Below are 18,834 nucleotides of genomic sequence, written 5' to 3' on the forward strand. Positions count from 1 at the left end.
GCACAACAGTACAACTGTAATATAGATTAGCACAACAGTACAACTGTAATATAGATTAGCACAACAGTACAACTGTAATATAGATTAGCACAACAGTACAACTGTAATATAGATTAGCACAACAGTACAACTGTAATATAGATTAGCACAACAGTACAACTATATTATAGATTAGCACAACAGTACAACTGTAATATAGATTAGCACAACAGTACAACCTAATACAGATTAGCACAACTGTAATACAGATTAGCACAACTGTAATATAGATTAGCACAACTGTAATAAAGATTAGCACAACTGTAATATAGATTAGCACAACAGTACAACTGTAATATAGATTAGCACAACAGTACAACTGTAATATAGATTAGCACAACAGTACAACTGTAATATAGATTAGCACAACAGTACAACTGTAATGCAGATAAACACAGTACAACTGTAATATAGATTAGCACAACAGTACAACTGTAATATAGATTAGCACAACAGTACAACTATATTATAGATTAGCACAACAGTACAACTGTAATATAGATTAGCACAACAGTACAACCTAATACAGATTAGCACAACTGTAATAAAGATTAGCACAACTGTAATATAGATTAGCACAACAGTACAACTGTAATATAGATTAGCACAACAGTACAACTGTAATATAGATTAGCACAACAGTACAACTGTAATATAGATTAGCACAACAGTACAACTGTAATATAGATTAGCACAACAGTACAACTGTAATATAGATTAGCACAACAGTACAACTGTAATATAGATTAGCACAACAGTACAACTGTAATACAGATTAGCACAACAGTACAACTGTAATATTGATTAGCACGACAGTACAACTGTAATATAGATTAGCCCAACAGTACAACTATACTATAGATTAGCACAACAGTACAACTGTAATACAGATTAGCATAACTGTAATAAAAATTAGCACAACAGTACAACTGTAATATAGATTAGTACAACAGTACAACTGTAATATAGATTAGCACAACAGTACAACTGTAATAAAAATTAGCACAACAGTACAACTGTAATATAGATTAGTACAACAGTACAACTGTAATATAGATTAGCACAACAGTACAACTGTAATAAAAATTAGCACAACAGTACAACTGTAATATAGATTAGTACAACAGTACAACTGTAATATAGATTAGCACAACAGTACAACTGTAATATAGATTAGCACAACAGTACAACTGTAATATAGATTAGCACAACAGTACAGCTGTAATATAGATTAGCACAACAGTATAACTGTAATACAGATTAGCACTACAGTACAACTGTAATACAGATTAGCACAACAGTACAACTGTAATAAAGATTAGCACAACTATAATATAGATTAGCACAACAGTACAACTGTAATATAGATTAGCACAACAGTACAACTGTAATATTGATTAGCACAACAGTACAACTGTAATATTGATTAGCACAACAGTACAACTGTAATACAGATTAGCACAACAGTACAACTGTAATATTGATTAGCACGACAGTACAACTGTAATATAGATTAGCCCAACAGTACAACTATACTATAGATTAGCACAACCTAATACAGATTAGCATAACTGTAATAAAAATTAGCACAACAGTACAACTGTAATATAGATTAGTACAACAGTACAACTGTAATATTGATTAGCACAACAGTACAACTGTAATATAGATTAGCACAACAGTACAACTGTAATATAGATTAGCACAACAGTACAACTGTAATATAGATTAGCACAACAGTACAACCTAATACAGATTAGCATAACTGTAATAAAAATTAGCACAACAGTACAAATGTAATATAGAATAGCACAACAATACAACTGTAATACATATTAGCACAACAGTACAACTGTAATACAGATTAGCACAACAGTACAACTGTAATATAGATTAGCACAACAGTACAACTGTAATATAGATTAGCCCAACAGTAAAACTATACTATATATTAGCACAACAGTACAACCTAATACAGATTAGCACAACAGTACAATTGAAATATAGATTAGCACAACAGTACAACTGTAATATAGATTAGCACAACAGTACAACTGTAATATAGATTAGCACAACAGTACAACTGTAATATAGATTAGCACAACAATACAACTGTAATACATATTAGCACAACAGTACAACTGTAATACAGATTAGCACAACAGTACAACTGTAATATAGATTAGCACAACAGTACAACTGTAATATAGATTAGCACAACAGTACAACTGTAATATAGATTAGCACAACAGTACAACCTAATACAGATTAGCATAACTGTAATAAAAATTAGCACAACAGTACAACTGTAATATAGATTAGTACAACAGTAATACAGATTAGCACAACAGTACAACTGTAATATAGATTAGCACAACAGTACAACTGTAATATAGATTAGCACAACAGTACAACTGTAATATAGATTAGCACAACAGTTCAACCTAATACAGATTAGCACAACAATACAACTGTAATACAGTACAACTGTAATACAGATTAGCACAACAGTACAACTGTAATACAGATTAGCACAACAGTACAACCTAATACAGATTAGCACAACAGTACAACTGTAATACAGATTAGCACAACAGTACAACTGTAATGCAGATAAATACAGTACAACTGTAATATAGATTAGCACAACAGTACTACTGTAATATAGATTAGCACAACAGTACAACTGTAATATAGATTAGGACAACAGTACAACTGTAATATAGATTAGCACAACAGTAATATAGATTAGCACAAAAAAAATTAAACTTCATATTCTAAGATATTTAAGCATTCAACAAGCGTACGATCACTACGCCCAATTGTAATACAGATTAGCACAACAGTACAACTGTAATACAGATTAGCACAACAGTACAACTGTAATACAGATTAGTGAGAAGAAATCACTTAGCGCCTACTACTAATTAGACCCTTAGCTCTGATGGGTGACCCCTAGTGGTCAGAAACGTTTAAGAAAAATCAGAAAATATCAAAGCGCCAGCTGACCGGCAGGGTTCAAAATGTGAAACCAATTTCTTCACAATTGGATTATAACAAAGTGGTTTATTCAAAATAATATTAAAAATATTAAAACATAGATTCTTGGCAATTTTTTGACAATCTTAAAAGAGTTTAAAACAATTGGTGTACAAATTCGATATACATATAGTGGATTATCTAACATGGATCCACATGTTGCATTTAACAATAAAAGGTGCCTTCGAAATGAACAGTAAAACAAATTGTCCTATAGCAGTGTTATCTGTGGTAATTATGGATAACTCAAGTATGGTGGCTTAGAAACATCCAGAAATAAAATAAACGATCCTATAACAGTGCTACCTACTATAGTTATCAGACCGGATCTCAGATTATACAATAAAGTATATGATTCTGTGACAATGTTACCTGCTAGAATTTTTGCACAGTTTAAAACAGACCGGTTATAGATATCTCTAATGCGGTTATGTTTGAAAGTAGCTTTTACACACGAATATGGCCAGAGTAGTTTTATCTCTCTGTGGATATATTTTCAAATAAGTAGAAAGTGGGCTGTGGCCTCAACCCGTACCAGTTCCTTATGCTTTAAGTTGAAAGAATAGAACCGATAGACTGTACCTCACAAGGATCAGTGACCGTTCTCCGCTAGCGGAAAGAGAAGAGGATGTGTGCTGAATACACGCTAATTGTGTGACAGGTAAGTTCTTGAAAAAGTCAAAATAAACAATACAAAATAGAAAATTTGGTTGGTGCTAATTACCAGGTCCCATGTGTAGAAATGCAATAAAATAATTCAAAATTGCAATAAAATAATTCAAAATTGCTAATACTAGTAAACACTGTGTATCGATATTTAAAACCAAAAATCCAAAATATGGCAATGAAAATAGGTGTTTAAAAAGTTGTATAGAAATCAAAACTTAAAACACGGATGTCTCCCAAATAATAAAGTGTGCTCCAGTGGATTCCTCAAATATCACTAGTGACCAGCATGATTACAGCCGACAAAATAATAACCAAAAAATGAAGATGAAAAACAGAATTTATGTTTACCTGATAAATTACTTTCTCCAACGGTGTGTCCGGTCCACGGCGTCATCCTTACTTGTGGGATATTCTCTTCCCCAACAGGAAATGGCAAAGAGCCCAGCAAAGCTGGTCACATGATCCCTCCTAGGCTCCGCCTACCCCAGTCATTCGACCGACGTAAAGGAGGAATATTTGCATAGGAGAAACCATATGATACCGTGGTGACTGTAGTTAAAGAAAATAAATTATCAGACCTGATTAAAAAACCAGGGCGGGCCGTGGACCGGACACACCGTTGGAGAAAGTAATTTATCAGGTAAACATAAATTCTGTTTTCTCCAACATAGGTGTGTCCGGTCCACGGCGTCATCCTTACTTGTGGGAACCAATACCAAAGCTTTAGGACACGGATGAAGGGAGGGAGCAAATCAGGTCACCTAAATGGAAGGCACCACGGTTTGCAAAACCTTTCTCCCAAAAATAGCCTCAGAAGAAGCAAAAGTATCAAACTTGTAAAATTTGGTAAAAGTGTGCAGTGAAGACCAAGTCGCTGCCCTACATATCTGATCAACAGAAGCCTCGTTCTTGAAGGCCCATGTGGAAGCCACAGCCCTAGTGGAATGAGCTGTGATTCTTTCAGGAGGTTGCCGTCCGGCAGTCTCATAAGCCAATCTGATGATGCTTTTAATCCAAAAAGAGAGAGAGGTAGAAGTTGCTTTTTGACCTCTCCTTTTACCAGAATAAACAACAAACAAGGAAGATGTTTGTCTAAAATCCTTTGTAGCATCTAAATAGAATTTTAGAGCGCGAACAACATCCAAATTGTGCAACAAACGTTCCTTCTTTGAAACTGGATTCGGACACAAAGAAGGCACGACTATCTCCTGGTTAATGTTTTTGTTAGAAACAACTTTCGGAAGAAAACCAGGTTTAGTACGTAAAACCACCTTATCTGCATGGAAAACCAGATAAGGAGGAGAACACTGCAGAGCAGATAATTCTGAAACTCTTCTAGCAGAAGAAATTGCAACCAAAAACAAAACTTTCCAAGATAATAACTTAATATCAACGGAATGCAAGGGTTCAAACGGAACCCCCTGAAGAACTGAAAGAACTAAGTTGAGACTCCAAGGAGGAGTCAAAGGTTTGTAAACAGGCTTGATTCTAACCAGAGCCTGAACAAAGGCTTGAACATCTGGCACAGCTGCCAGCTTTTTGTGAAGTAACACAGACAAGGCAGAAATCTGTCCCTTCAAGGAACTTGCCGATAATCCTTTCTCCAATCCTTCTTGAAGAAAGGATAGAATCTTAGGAATCTTTACCTTGTTCCAAGGGAATCCTTTAGATTCACACCAACAGATATATTTTTTCCATATTTTGTGGTAAATTTTTCTAGTTACAGGCTTTCTGGCCTGAACAAGAGTATCAACAGAATCTGAGAACCCTCGTTTTGATAAGATCAAGCGTTCAATCTCCAAGCAGTCAGCTGGAGTGAGACCAGATTCGGATGTTCGAACGGACCTTGAACAAGAAGGTCTCGTCTCAAAGGTAGCTTCCATGGTGGAGCCGATGACATATTCACCAGATCTGCATACCAAGTCCTGCGTGGCCACGCAGGAGCTATCAAGATCACCAACGCCCTCTCCTGATTGATCCTGGCTACCAGCCTGGGGATGAGAGGAAACGGCGGGAATACATAAGCTAGTTTGAAGGTCCAAGGTGCTACTAGTGCATCTACTAGAGTCGCCTTGGGATCCCTGGATCTGGACCCGTAGCAAGGAACCTTGAAGTTCTGACGAGAGGCCATCAGATCCATGTCTGGAATGCCCCACAATTGAGTAATTTGGGCAAAGATTTCCGGATGGAGTTCCCACTCCCCCGGATGTAATGTCTGACGACTCAGAAAATCCGCTTCCCAATTTTCCACCCCTGGAATGTGGATTGCAGACAGGTGGCAGGAGTGAGTCTCCGCCCATTGAATGATTTTGGTTACTTCTTCCATCGCCAGGGAACTCCTTGTTCCCCCCTGATGGTTGATGTACGCAACAGTCGTCATGTTGTCTGATTGAAACCGTATGAACTTGGCTTTCGCTAGCTGAGGCCAAGCCTTGAGAGCATTGAATATCGCTCTCAGTTCCAGAATATTTATCGGTAGAAGAGATTCTTCCCGAGACCAAAGACCCTGAGCTTTCAGGAGTCCCCAGACCGCGCCCCAGCCCATCAGACTGGCGTCGGTCGTGACAATGACCCACTCTGGTCTGCGGAAGGTCATCCCTTGTGACAGGTTGTCCAGGGACAGCCACCAACGGAGTGAGTCTCTGGTCCTCAGATTTACTTGAATCGTCGGAGACAAGTCTGTATAGTCCCCATTCCACTGACTGAGCATGCACAGTTGTAATGGTCTTAGATGAATGCGCGCAAAAGGAACTATGTCCATTGCCGCTACCATCAAACCTATTACTTCCATGCACTGCGCTATGGAAGGAAGAGGAACGGAATTAAGTGTTTGACAAGAGTTTAGAAGTTTTGTTTTTCTGGCCTCTGTCAGAAAAATCCTCATTTCTAAAGAGTCTATTATTGTTCCCAAGAAGGGAACCCTTGTTGACGGAGATAGAGAACTCTTTTCTACGTTCACTTTCCATCCGTGAGATCTGAGAAAGGCCAGGACTATGTCCGTGTGAGCCTTTGCTTGAGGAAGGGACGACGCTTGAATCAGAATGTCGTCCAAGTAAGGTACTACTGCAATGCCCCTTGGTCTTAGTACCGCTAGAAGGGACCCTAGTACCTTTGTGAAAATCCTTGGAGCAGTGGCTAATCCGAAAGGAAGTGCCACGAACTGGTAATGCTTGTCCAGGAATGCGAACCTTAGGAACCGATGATGTTCCTTGTGGATAGGAATATGTAGATACGCATCCTTTAAATCCACCGTGGTCATGAATTGACCTTCCTGAATGGAAGGAAGAATTGTTCGAATAGTTTCCATTTTGAACGATGGAACCTTGAGAAACTTGTTTAGGATCTTGAGATCCAAGATTGGTCTGAACGTTCCCTCTTTTTTGGGAACTACGAACAGATTGGAGTAGAACCCCATCCCTTGTTCTCCTAATGGAACAGGATGAATCACTCCCATTTTTAACAGGTCTTCTACACAATGCAAGAATGCCTGTCTCTTTATGTGGTCTGAAGACAATTGAGACCTGTGGAACCTCCCCCTTGGGGGAGGCCCCTTGAATTCCAGAAGATAACCTTGGGAGACTATTTCTAGTGCCCAAGGATCCAGAACATCTCTTGCCCAAGCCTGAGCGAAGAGAGAGAGTCTGCCCCCCACCAGATCCGGTCCCGGATCGGGGGCCAACATTTCATGCTGTCTTGGTAGCAGTGGCAGGCTTCTTGGCCTGCTTTCCCTTGTTCCAGCCTTGCATTGGTCTCCAGGCTGGCTTGGCTTGAGAAGTATTACCCTCTTGCTTAGAGGACGTAGCACTTGGGGCTGGTCCGTTTCTACGAAAGGGACGAAAATTAGGTTTATTTTTGGCCTTGAAAGACCTATCCTGAGGAAGGGCATGGCCCTTACCCCCAGTGATATCAGAGATAATCTCTTTCAAGTCAGGGCCAAACAGCGTTTTCCCCTTGAAAGGAATGTTAAGCAATTTGTTCTTGGAAGACGCATCCGCTGACCAAGATTTCAACCAAAGCGCTCTGCGCGCCACAATAGCAAACCCAGAATTTTTCGCCGCTAACCTAGCCAATTGCAAAGTGGCGTCTAGGGTGAAAGAATTAGCCAATTTGAGAGCACGGATTCTGTGCATAATCTCCTCATAAGGAGGAGAATCACTATCGATCGCCTTTTCTAGCTCATCGAACCAGAAACACGCGGCTGTAGTGACAGGGACAATGCATGAAATTGGTTGTAGAAGGTAACCTTGCTGAACAAACATCTTTTTAAGCAAACCTTCTAATTTTTTATCCATAGGATCTTTGAAAGCACAACTATCTTCTATGGGTATAGTGGTGCGTTTGTTTAAAGTAGAAACCGCCCCCTCGACCTTGGGGACTGTCTGCCATAAGTCCTTTCTGGGGTCGACCATGGGAAACAATTTTTTAAATATGGGGGGAGGGACGAAAGGTATACCGGGCCTTTCCCATTCTTTATTTACAATGTCCGCCACCCGCTTGGGTATAGGAAAAGCTTCTGGAGGCCCCGGGACCTCTAGGAACTTGTCCATTTTACATAGTTTCTCTGGGATGATCAAATTCTCACAATCATCCAGAGTGGATAACACCTCCTTAAGCAGAGCGCGGAGATGTTCCAACTTAAATTTAAATGAAATCACATCGGGTTCAGCTTGTTGAGAAATTTTCCCTGAATCTGAAATTTCTCCCTCAGACAAAACCTCCCTGGCCCCCTCAGACTGGTGTAGGGGCATATCAGAACCATTATCATCAGCGTCCTCATGCTCTTCAGTATCTAAAACAGAGCAGTCGCGCTTACGCTGATAAGTGGGCATTTTGGCTAAAATGTTTTTGATAGAATTATCCATTACAGCCGTTAATTGTTGCATAGTAAGGAGTATTGGCGCGCTAGATGTACTAGGGGCCTCCTGAGTGGGCAAGACTGGTGTAGACGAAGGAGGGAATGATGCAGTACCATGCTTACTCCCCTCACTTGAGGAATCATCTTGGGCATCATTTTCAGTGTCACATAAATCACATCTATTTAAATGAGAAGGAACCTTGGCTTCCCCACATTCAGAACACAGTCTATCTGGTAGTTCAGACATGTTAAACAGGCATAAACTTGATAACAAAGTACAAAAAACGTTTTAAAATAAAACCGTTACTGTCACTTTAAATTTTAAACTGAACACACTTTATTACTGCAATTGCGAAAAAATATGAAGGAATTGTTCAAAATTCACCAAAATTTCACCACAGTGTCTTAAAGCCTTAAAAGTATTGCACACCAAATTTGGAAGCTTTAACCCTTAAAATAACGGAACCGGAGCCGTTTTTATCTTTAACCCCTTTACAGTCCCTGGTATCTGCTTTGCTGAGACCCAACCAAGCCCAAAGGGGAATACGATACCAAATGACGCCTTCAGAAAGTCTTTTTTATGTATCAGAGCTCCTCACACATGCGACTGCATGTCATGCTTCTCAAAAACAAGTGCGCAATACCGGCGCGAAAATGAGGCTCTGCCTATGATTAGGGAAAGCCCCTAGAGAATAAGGTGTCTAAAACAGTGCCTGCCGATATTATTTTACAAAAATACCCATATTAAATGATTCCTCAAGGCTAAATATGTTATATATGAATCGATTTAGCCCAGAAAATGTCTACAGTCTTAACAAGCCCTTGTGAAGCCCTTATTTACTCTGTAATAAAAATGGCTTACCGGATCCCATAGGGAAAATGACAGCTTCCAGCATTACATCGTCTTGTTAGAATGTGTCATACCTCAAGCAGCAAAAGTCTGCTCACTGTTCCCCCAACTGAAGTTAATTCCTCTCAACAGTCCTGTGTGGAACAGCCATCGATTTTAGTAACGGTTGCTAAAATCATTTTCCTCTTACAAACAGAAATCTTCATCTCTTTTCTGTTTCAGAGTAAATAGTACATACCAGCACTATTTTAAAATAACAAACTCTTGATTGAATAATAAAAACTACAGTTAAACACTAAAAAACTCTAAGCCATCTCCGTGGAGATGTTGCCTGTACAACGGCAAAGAGAATGACTGGGGTAGGCGGAGCCTAGGAGGGATCATGTGACCAGCTTTGCTGGGCTCTTTGCCATTTCCTGTTGGGGAAGAGAATATCCCACAAGTAAGGATGACGCCGTGGACCGGACACACCTATGTTGGAGAAATAAGATATTTTCGTTAATAGTCAAAGTTAAAGTGTTCCAAGTTAAGATAATTCCTCTTTCTGTGGTTTAACAGTCTATGTGAGGTATTATTGCCTGTAGCGGGGATTGGGCTTCAGCGTCAATAGACAATTTGCAGCTCCAGCGTCACCCAGGTCTTTATTCCTTCTGCCGAAAGAAATAATAATAGTGCAGATGGTTTTTCAAACAGATATATAAATTGGAATGCTACTCACCAGTCGACGCGTTTCGGTCAAACATAGACCTTTTTCAAGACTTTAAAAGGTCTATGTTTGACCGAAACGCGTCGACTGGTGAGTAGCATTCCAATTTATATATCTGTTTGAAAAACCATCTGCACTATTATTACCTGTCACACAATTAGCGTGTATTCAGCACACATCCTCTTCTCTTTCCGCTAGCGGAGAACGGTCACTGATCCTTGTGAGGTACAGTCGATCGGTTCTATTCTTTCAACTTAAAGCATAAGGAACTGGTACGGGTTGAGGCCACAGCCCACTTTCTACTTATTTGAAAATATATCCACAGAGAGATAAAACTACTCTGGCCATATTCGTGTGTAAAAGCTACTTTCAAACATAACCGCATTAGAGATATCTATAACCGGTCTGTTTTAAACTGTGCAAAAATTCTAGCAGGTAACATTGTCACAGAATCATATACTTTATTGTATAATCTGAGATCCGGTCTGATAACTATAGTAGGTAGCACTGTTATAGGATCGTTTATTTTATTTCTGGATGTTTCTAAGCCACAATACTTGAGTTATCCATAATTACCACAGATAACACTGCTATAGGACAATTTGTTTTACTGTTCATTTCGAAGGCACCTTTTATTGTTAAATGCAACATGTGGATCCATGTTAGATAATCCACTATATGTATATCGAATTTGTACACCAATTGTTTTAAACTCTTTTAAGATTGTCAAAAAATTGCCAAGAATCTATGTTTTAATATTTTTAATATTATTTTGAATAAACCACTTTGTTATAATCCAATTGTGAAGAAATTGGTTTCACATTTTGAACCCTGCCGGTCAGCTGGCGCTTTGATATTTTCTGTAATACAGATTAGCACAACAGTACAACTGTAATATAGATCAGCACAACAGTACAACTGTAATACAGATTAGCACAACAGTACAACTGTAATACAGATTAGCACAACAGTACAACTGTAATGCAGATAAACACAGTACAACTGTAATATAGATTAGCACAACAGTACTACTGTAATATAGATTAGCACAACAGTACAACTGTAATATAGATTAGCACAACAGTACAACTGTAATACAGATTAGCACAACAGTACAACTATAATATAGATTAGCACAACAGTACAACTGTAATATAGATTAGCACAACAGTACAACTGTAATACAGATTAGCACAACAGTACAACTGTAATGCAGATAAACACAGTACAACTGTAATATAGATTAGCACAACAGTACTACTGTAATATAGATTAGCACAACAGTACAACTGTAATATAGATTAGGACAACAGTACAACTGTAATATAGATTAGGACAACAGTACAACTGTAATATAGATTAGCACAACAGTAATATAGATTAGCACAAAAAAAATTAAACTTCATATTCTAAGATATTTAAGCATTCAACAAGTGTACGATCACTACGCCCAATTGTAATACAGATTAGCACAACAGTACAACTGTAATACAGATTAGCACAACAGCACAACTGTAATACAGATAAGCACAACAGTACAACTGTAATACAGATTAGCACAACAGTACAACTGTAATACAGATTAGCACAACAGTACAACTGTAATACAGATTAGCACAACAGTACAACTGTAATACAGATTAGCACAACAGTACAACTGTAATACAGATTAGCACAACAGTACAACTGTAATACAGATTAGCACAACTGTAATACAGATAAGCACAATAGCACAACTGTAATACAGATAAGCACAACAGTACAACTGTAATATAGACAAACGCATTACAACTGTAATACAGAGTAGCACAACAGTACAACTGTAATACAGATTAGCACAACAGTACAACTGTAATACAGATTAGCACAACAGTACAACTGTAATACAGATTAGCACAACAGTACAACTGTAATAAAGATTAGCACAACTATAATATAGATTAGCACAGCAGTACAACTGTAATATAGATTAGCACAACAGTACAACTGTAATATAGATTAGCACAACAGTACAACTGTAATACAGATTAGCACAACAGTACAACTGTAATATAGATTAGCACAACAGTACAGCTGTAATATAGATTAGCACAACAGTACAACTGTAATATAGATTAGCACAACAGTATAACTGTAATACAGATTAGCACTACAGTACAACTGTAATACAGATTAGCACAACAGTACAACTGTAATAAAGATTAGCACAACTATAATATAGATTAGCACAGCAGTACAACTGTAATATAGATTAGCACAACAGTACAACTGTAATATAGATTAGCACAACAGTACAACTGTAATACAGATTAGCACAACAGTACAACTGTAATATAGATTAGCACAACAGTACAGCTGTAATATAGATTAGCACAACAGTATAACTGTAATACAGATTAGCACTACAGTACAACTGTAATATAGACAAACGCATTACAACTGTAATACAGATTAGCACAACAGTACAACTGTAATACAGATTAGCACAACAGTACAACTGTAATACAGATTAGCACAACAGTACAACTGTAATACAGATAAACACATTACTGTAATACAGATTAGCACAACAGTATAACTGTAATACAGATTAGCACAACTGTAATACAGATTAGCACAACTGTAATACAGATTAGCACAACAGTATAACTGTAATAAAGATTAGCACAACAGTACAACTGTAATACAGATAAGCACAACAGTACAACTGTAATACAGATTAGCACAACAGTACAACTGTAATACAGATTAGCACAACAGTACAACTGTAATATAGATTAGCACAACAGTACAACTGTAATATAGATTAGCACAACAGTACAACTGTAATATAGATTAGCACAAAAGTACAACTGTAATACAGATTAGCACAACAGTACAACTGTAATACAGATTAGCACAACAGTACAACTGTAATACAGATTAGCACAACAGTACAACCTAATACAGATTAGCACAACAATACAACCTAATACAGATTAGCACAACAGTACAACCTAATACAGATTAGTACAACAGTACAACCTAATATAGATTAGCACAACAGTACAACTGTAATATAGATTAGCACAAAAGTACAACTGTAATACAGATTAGCACAACAGTACAACTGTAATACAGATTAGCACAACAGTACAACTGTAATACAGATTAGCACAACTGTAATACAGATAAGCACAACAGTACAACTGTAATACAGATTAGCACAACAGTACAACTGTAATATAGATTGTACACTACATACACTCACACACAGTATACTCACCCCATATACAGTAAACACGCACTACATACACTCACACACTGTATACTCACCCCATATACAGTAAACACGCACTACATACACTCACACACAGTATACTCACCCCATATACAGTAAACACGCACTACATACACTCACACACAGTATACTCACCCCATATACATTAGACACACACTACATACGCTCACACACAGTATACTCACCCCATATACAGTAAACACACACTACATACACACACACACACAGTATACTCACCCCATATACAGTAAACGTGCACTAAATACATTTACACACTGTATACTCAACCCATATGCAGTAAACACACACTATTACATTCACACACCATAAACAGTAAACACACACTGCATACACTCACACACAGTGTACATACCCCAGTATCCCAGCTGTGAGGAAGACGGCCCACAGATGACCAAGATTCAGGATGAACGTGAAGATAACCAGCCCAGTCAGGGACAGTACGTACACAAAAAGCGTGGTCTGTCTGAGAGTATACAAAACATTGTTATTCTATGCACTCAGGTCATGTGACAAAATGTGCAGGACTTGCGGGGCAGTGCACATACACACATGGACCCCACCATGCAAACACACACTCAGCTCATGGACCCCACCATGCAAACACACACTCAGCTCATGGACCCCACCATGCAAACACACACTCAGCTCATGGAGTCCAACATGCAAACACACACTCAGTTCATGGACCCCATCATGCAAACACACACTCAGCTCATGGACCCCAACATGCAAACACACACTCAGCTCATGGAGCCCACGATGCAAACACACACTCAGCTCATGGAGCCCACCATGCAAGCACACACTTAGCTCATGGACCCCAACATGCAAACACATACTCTGCTCATGGATCCAAACATCATGGACCCCAACATGCAAACACACACACTCAGCTCATGGAGCCCAACATGCAAACACACACACTCAGCTCATGGACCCCAACATGCAAACACAAACACTCAGCTCATGGAGCCCACCATGCAAACACACACACTCAGCTCATGGAGCCCACGATGCAAACACACACTCAGCTCATGGAACCCACGATGCAAATACACACACTCAGCTTATGGTCCCCACCATGCAAACACACACACTCAGCTCATGGAGCCCACCATGCAAACACACACACACTCAGCTCATGGACCCCACCATGCAAACACATACACTCAGCTCATGGACCCCACCATGCAAACACACACACTCAGCTCATGGACCCCACCATGAAAACAGACACACTCAGCTCATGGAGCCCACCATGCAAACACACACACCCAGCTCATGGAGCCCACCATGCAAACACACACACTCAGCTCATGGAGCTGAACATGCAAACACACACTCAGCTCATGGAGCCAACCAAGCAAACACACACACTCAGCTCATGGAGCCCACCATGCAAACACACACTCAGCTCATGGAACCCACAATGCAAATACACACACTCAGCTTATGGTCCCCACCATGCAAACACACACACTCAGCTCATGGAGCCCACCATGTAAACACACACACACTCAGCTCATGGACCCCACCATGCAAACACACACACTCAGCTCATGGACCCCACCATGCAAACACATACACACTCAGCTCATGGACCCCACCATGAAAACACACACACTCAGCTCATGGAGCCCACCATGCAAACACACACACCCAGCTCATGGAGCCCACCATGCAAACACACACACTCAGCTCATGGAGCCGAACATGCAAACACACACTCAGCTTATGGAGCCCACCAAGCAAACACACACACTCAGCTCATGGAGCCCACCATGCAAACACACACTCAGCTCATGGACCCCACGATGCAAACACACACTCAGCTTATGGTCCCCACCATGCAAACACACACACACTCAGCTCATAGACCCCACCATGCAAACACACACACTCAGCTCATAGACCCCACCATGCAAACACACACACTCAGCTCATGGACCCCACCATGCAAACACACACACCCAGCTCATGGAGCCCACCATGCAAACACACACTCAGCTCATGGAGCCCACCATGCAAACACACACTCAGCTCATGGAGCCCACCATGCAAACACACACTCAGCTCATGGAGCCTACCATGCAAACACACACACACACTCAGCTCATGGACCCCACCATGAAAACACACACACTCAGCTCATGGACCCCACCATGCAAACACACACACCCAGCTCATGGAGCCCACTATGCACACACACACACACACTCAGCTCATGGAACCCACCATGCAAACACACACACTCAGCTCATGGAGCCCACCATGCAAACACACACACCCAGCTCATGGAGCCCACCATGCACACACACACACACTCAGCTCATGGAGTCCACCATGCAAACACACACACTCAGCTCATGGAGCCCATCATGCAAACACACACTCAGCTCATGGAGCCCATCATGCAAACACACACACACTCAGCTCATGGACCCCACCATGCAAACACACACACTCAGCTCATGGAGCCCACCATGCAAACACACACACCCAGCTCATGGAGCCCACCATGCAAACACACACACTCAGCTCATGGAGCCGAACATGCAAACACACACTCAGCTCATGGAGCCAACCAAGCAAACACACACACTCAGCTCATGGAGCCCACCATGCAAACACACACTCAGCTCATGGAACCCACAATGCAAATACACACACTCAGCTTATGGTCCCCACCATGCAAACACACACACTCAGCTCATGGAGCCCACCATGCAAACACACACACACTCAGCTCATGGACCCCACCATGCAAACACACACACTCAGCTCATGGACCCCACCATGCAAACACACACACACTCAGCTCATGGACCCCACCATGAAAACACACACACTCAGCTCATGGAGCCCACCATGCAAACACACACACCCAGCTCATGGAGCCCACCATGCAAACACACACACTCAGCTCATGGAGCCGAACATGCAAACACACACTCAGCTCATGGAGCCCACCAAGCAAACACACACACTCAGCTCATGGAGCCCACCATGCAAACACACACTCAGCTCATGGACCCCACGATGCAAACACACACACTCAGCTTATGGTCCCCACCATGCAAACACACACTCAGCTCATGGAGCCCACCATGCAAACACACACTCAGCTCATGGACCCCACGATGCAAACACACACACTCAGCTTATGGTCCCCACCATGCAAACACACACACACTCAGCTCATAGACCCCACCATGCAAACACACACACTCAGCTCATAGACCCCACCATGCAAACACACACACTCAGCTCATGGACCCCACCATGCAAACACACACACCCAGCTCATGGAGCCCACCATGCAAACACACACTCAGCTCATGGAGCCCACCATGCAAACACACACTCAGCTCATGGAGCCCACCATGCAAACACACACTCAGCTCATGGAGCCTACCATGCAAACACACACACACACTCAGCTCATGGACCCCACCATGAAAACACACACACCCAGCTCATGGAGCCCACTATGCACACACACACACACACTCTCAGCTCATGGAACCCACCATGCAAACACACACACTCAGCTCATGGAGCCCACCATGCAAACACACACACCCAGCTCATGGAGCCCACCATGCACACACACACACCCAGCTCATGGAGCCCACCATGCACACACACACACACTCAGCTCATGGAGTCCACCATGCAAACACACACACTCAGCTCATGGAGTCCACCATGCAAACACACACTCAGCTCATGGAGCCCATCATGCAAACACACACACACTCAGCTCATGGAGCCCATCATGCAAACACACACTCAGCTCATGTGTGTGTCACATCATGCAAGCCCAGACATGGGTCACATGTAAGAATGTCATGCAAGCACATACAGCTCACCTGGGGGGACAGGGACAACATACTGATACTTACTTGTATGTTTTGGTTCTGTCAAGCCAAAAGCCAGTGACCAAAGCACCGCACATTCCTGAGATAGTGATGGTAAGTCCGATCCGACCAGCATTCACCTCCTCCCCCTGCAAATACAAAGACGTGGGTAAACTGAGAGCACTGAAACAAGAGGGGACAATACCTACACACATACATAGCATATAGAGAGGCGAGTACCTATACACACCTGGCATACAGAGAGGTGAGTACCTACACACATATATAGCATATAGAGTGGCGAGTACCGACACACATACATAGCACATAGAGCGGTGAGCACCTATACACGCCCGACATACAGATAGGTGAGCACCTTCACACATGCGGTGTACAGATAGGTAAACTCCTATACCTATATACACACACAGCATACAGAGAAGTGAGTACCTATATATACATATATACACACACAGCATACAGAGAAGTGAGTACATACAGTATATACACACACACACACACAGGATACAGAGAAGTGAGTACCTATATACACACAGCATACAGAGAAGTGAGCACCTATAAGCACACACACAGCATACAGAGGAGTACCTATATACCCACACAGCATACAGAGAAGTGAGTACCTATATACACACAAAGCATACAGAGAAGTGAGTACCTATATCACACAACATACAGAGAAGTGAGTACCTATATACACACACAGCATACAGAGAAGTGAGTACCTATATACACACACAGCATACAGAGAAGTGAGTACCTATATACACACACACCACATACAGAGAAGTGAGTACCTATACACACACACACACCACATACAGAGAAGTGAGTACCTATACACACACACACACCACATACAGAGAAGTGAGTACCTATACACACACACACACCACATACAGAGAAGTGAGTACCTATATACACACACAGCATACAGAGAAGTGAGTACCTATATACACACACAGCATACAGAGAAGTGAGTACCTATATACACACACAGCATACAGAGAAGTGAGTACCTATATACACACACAGCATACAGAGAAGTGAGCACCTATATACACACACAGCATACAGAGAAGTGAGCACCTATATACACACACAGCATACAGAGAAGTGAGCACCTATATACACACACAGCATACAGAGAAGTGAGTACCTATATACACACACAGCATAAAGAGAAGTGAGCACCTATATACACACACAGCGTACAGAGAAGTGAGCACCTATATACACTCAGCATACAGAGAAGTGAGTACCTATATACACACACAGCATACAGAGAAGTGAGTACCTATATACACACACACACCACATACAGAGAAGTGAGTAAATATATACACACACAGCATACAGAGAAGTGAGTACCTATATACACACACAGCATACAGAGAAGTGAGTACCTATACACACACAGCATACAGAGAAGTGAGTACCTATACACACACAGCATACAGAGAAGTGAGTACCTATATACACACACAGCATACA

At 41.0% G+C, this 18,834-nt stretch overlaps 1 protein-coding gene across 1 annotated transcript in view; it reads right to left on the minus strand.

Annotated features, from left to right (window-relative positions):
• FLVCR2 (FLVCR heme transporter 2) overlaps positions 1 to 18,834 on the minus strand; it is a 364,922-nt gene that overhangs the window by 189,953 nt on the left and 156,135 nt on the right. The window contains exons 6-7 of the mRNA XM_053697130.1: positions 17,365 to 17,468; positions 13,812 to 13,922 (exon numbers count right to left, since the gene is read on the minus strand). Coding sequence (XP_053553105.1) covers positions 13,812 to 13,922; positions 17,365 to 17,468 — 215 coding nt within the window. The remainder of the gene's footprint in view (positions 1 to 13,811; positions 13,923 to 17,364; positions 17,469 to 18,834) is intronic.

Source organism: Bombina bombina, chromosome 1 (genome assembly GCF_027579735.1).
Source record: "Bombina bombina isolate aBomBom1 chromosome 1, aBomBom1.pri, whole genome shotgun sequence".
NCBI lineage: Eukaryota > Metazoa > Chordata > Amphibia > Anura > Bombinatoridae > Bombina > Bombina bombina.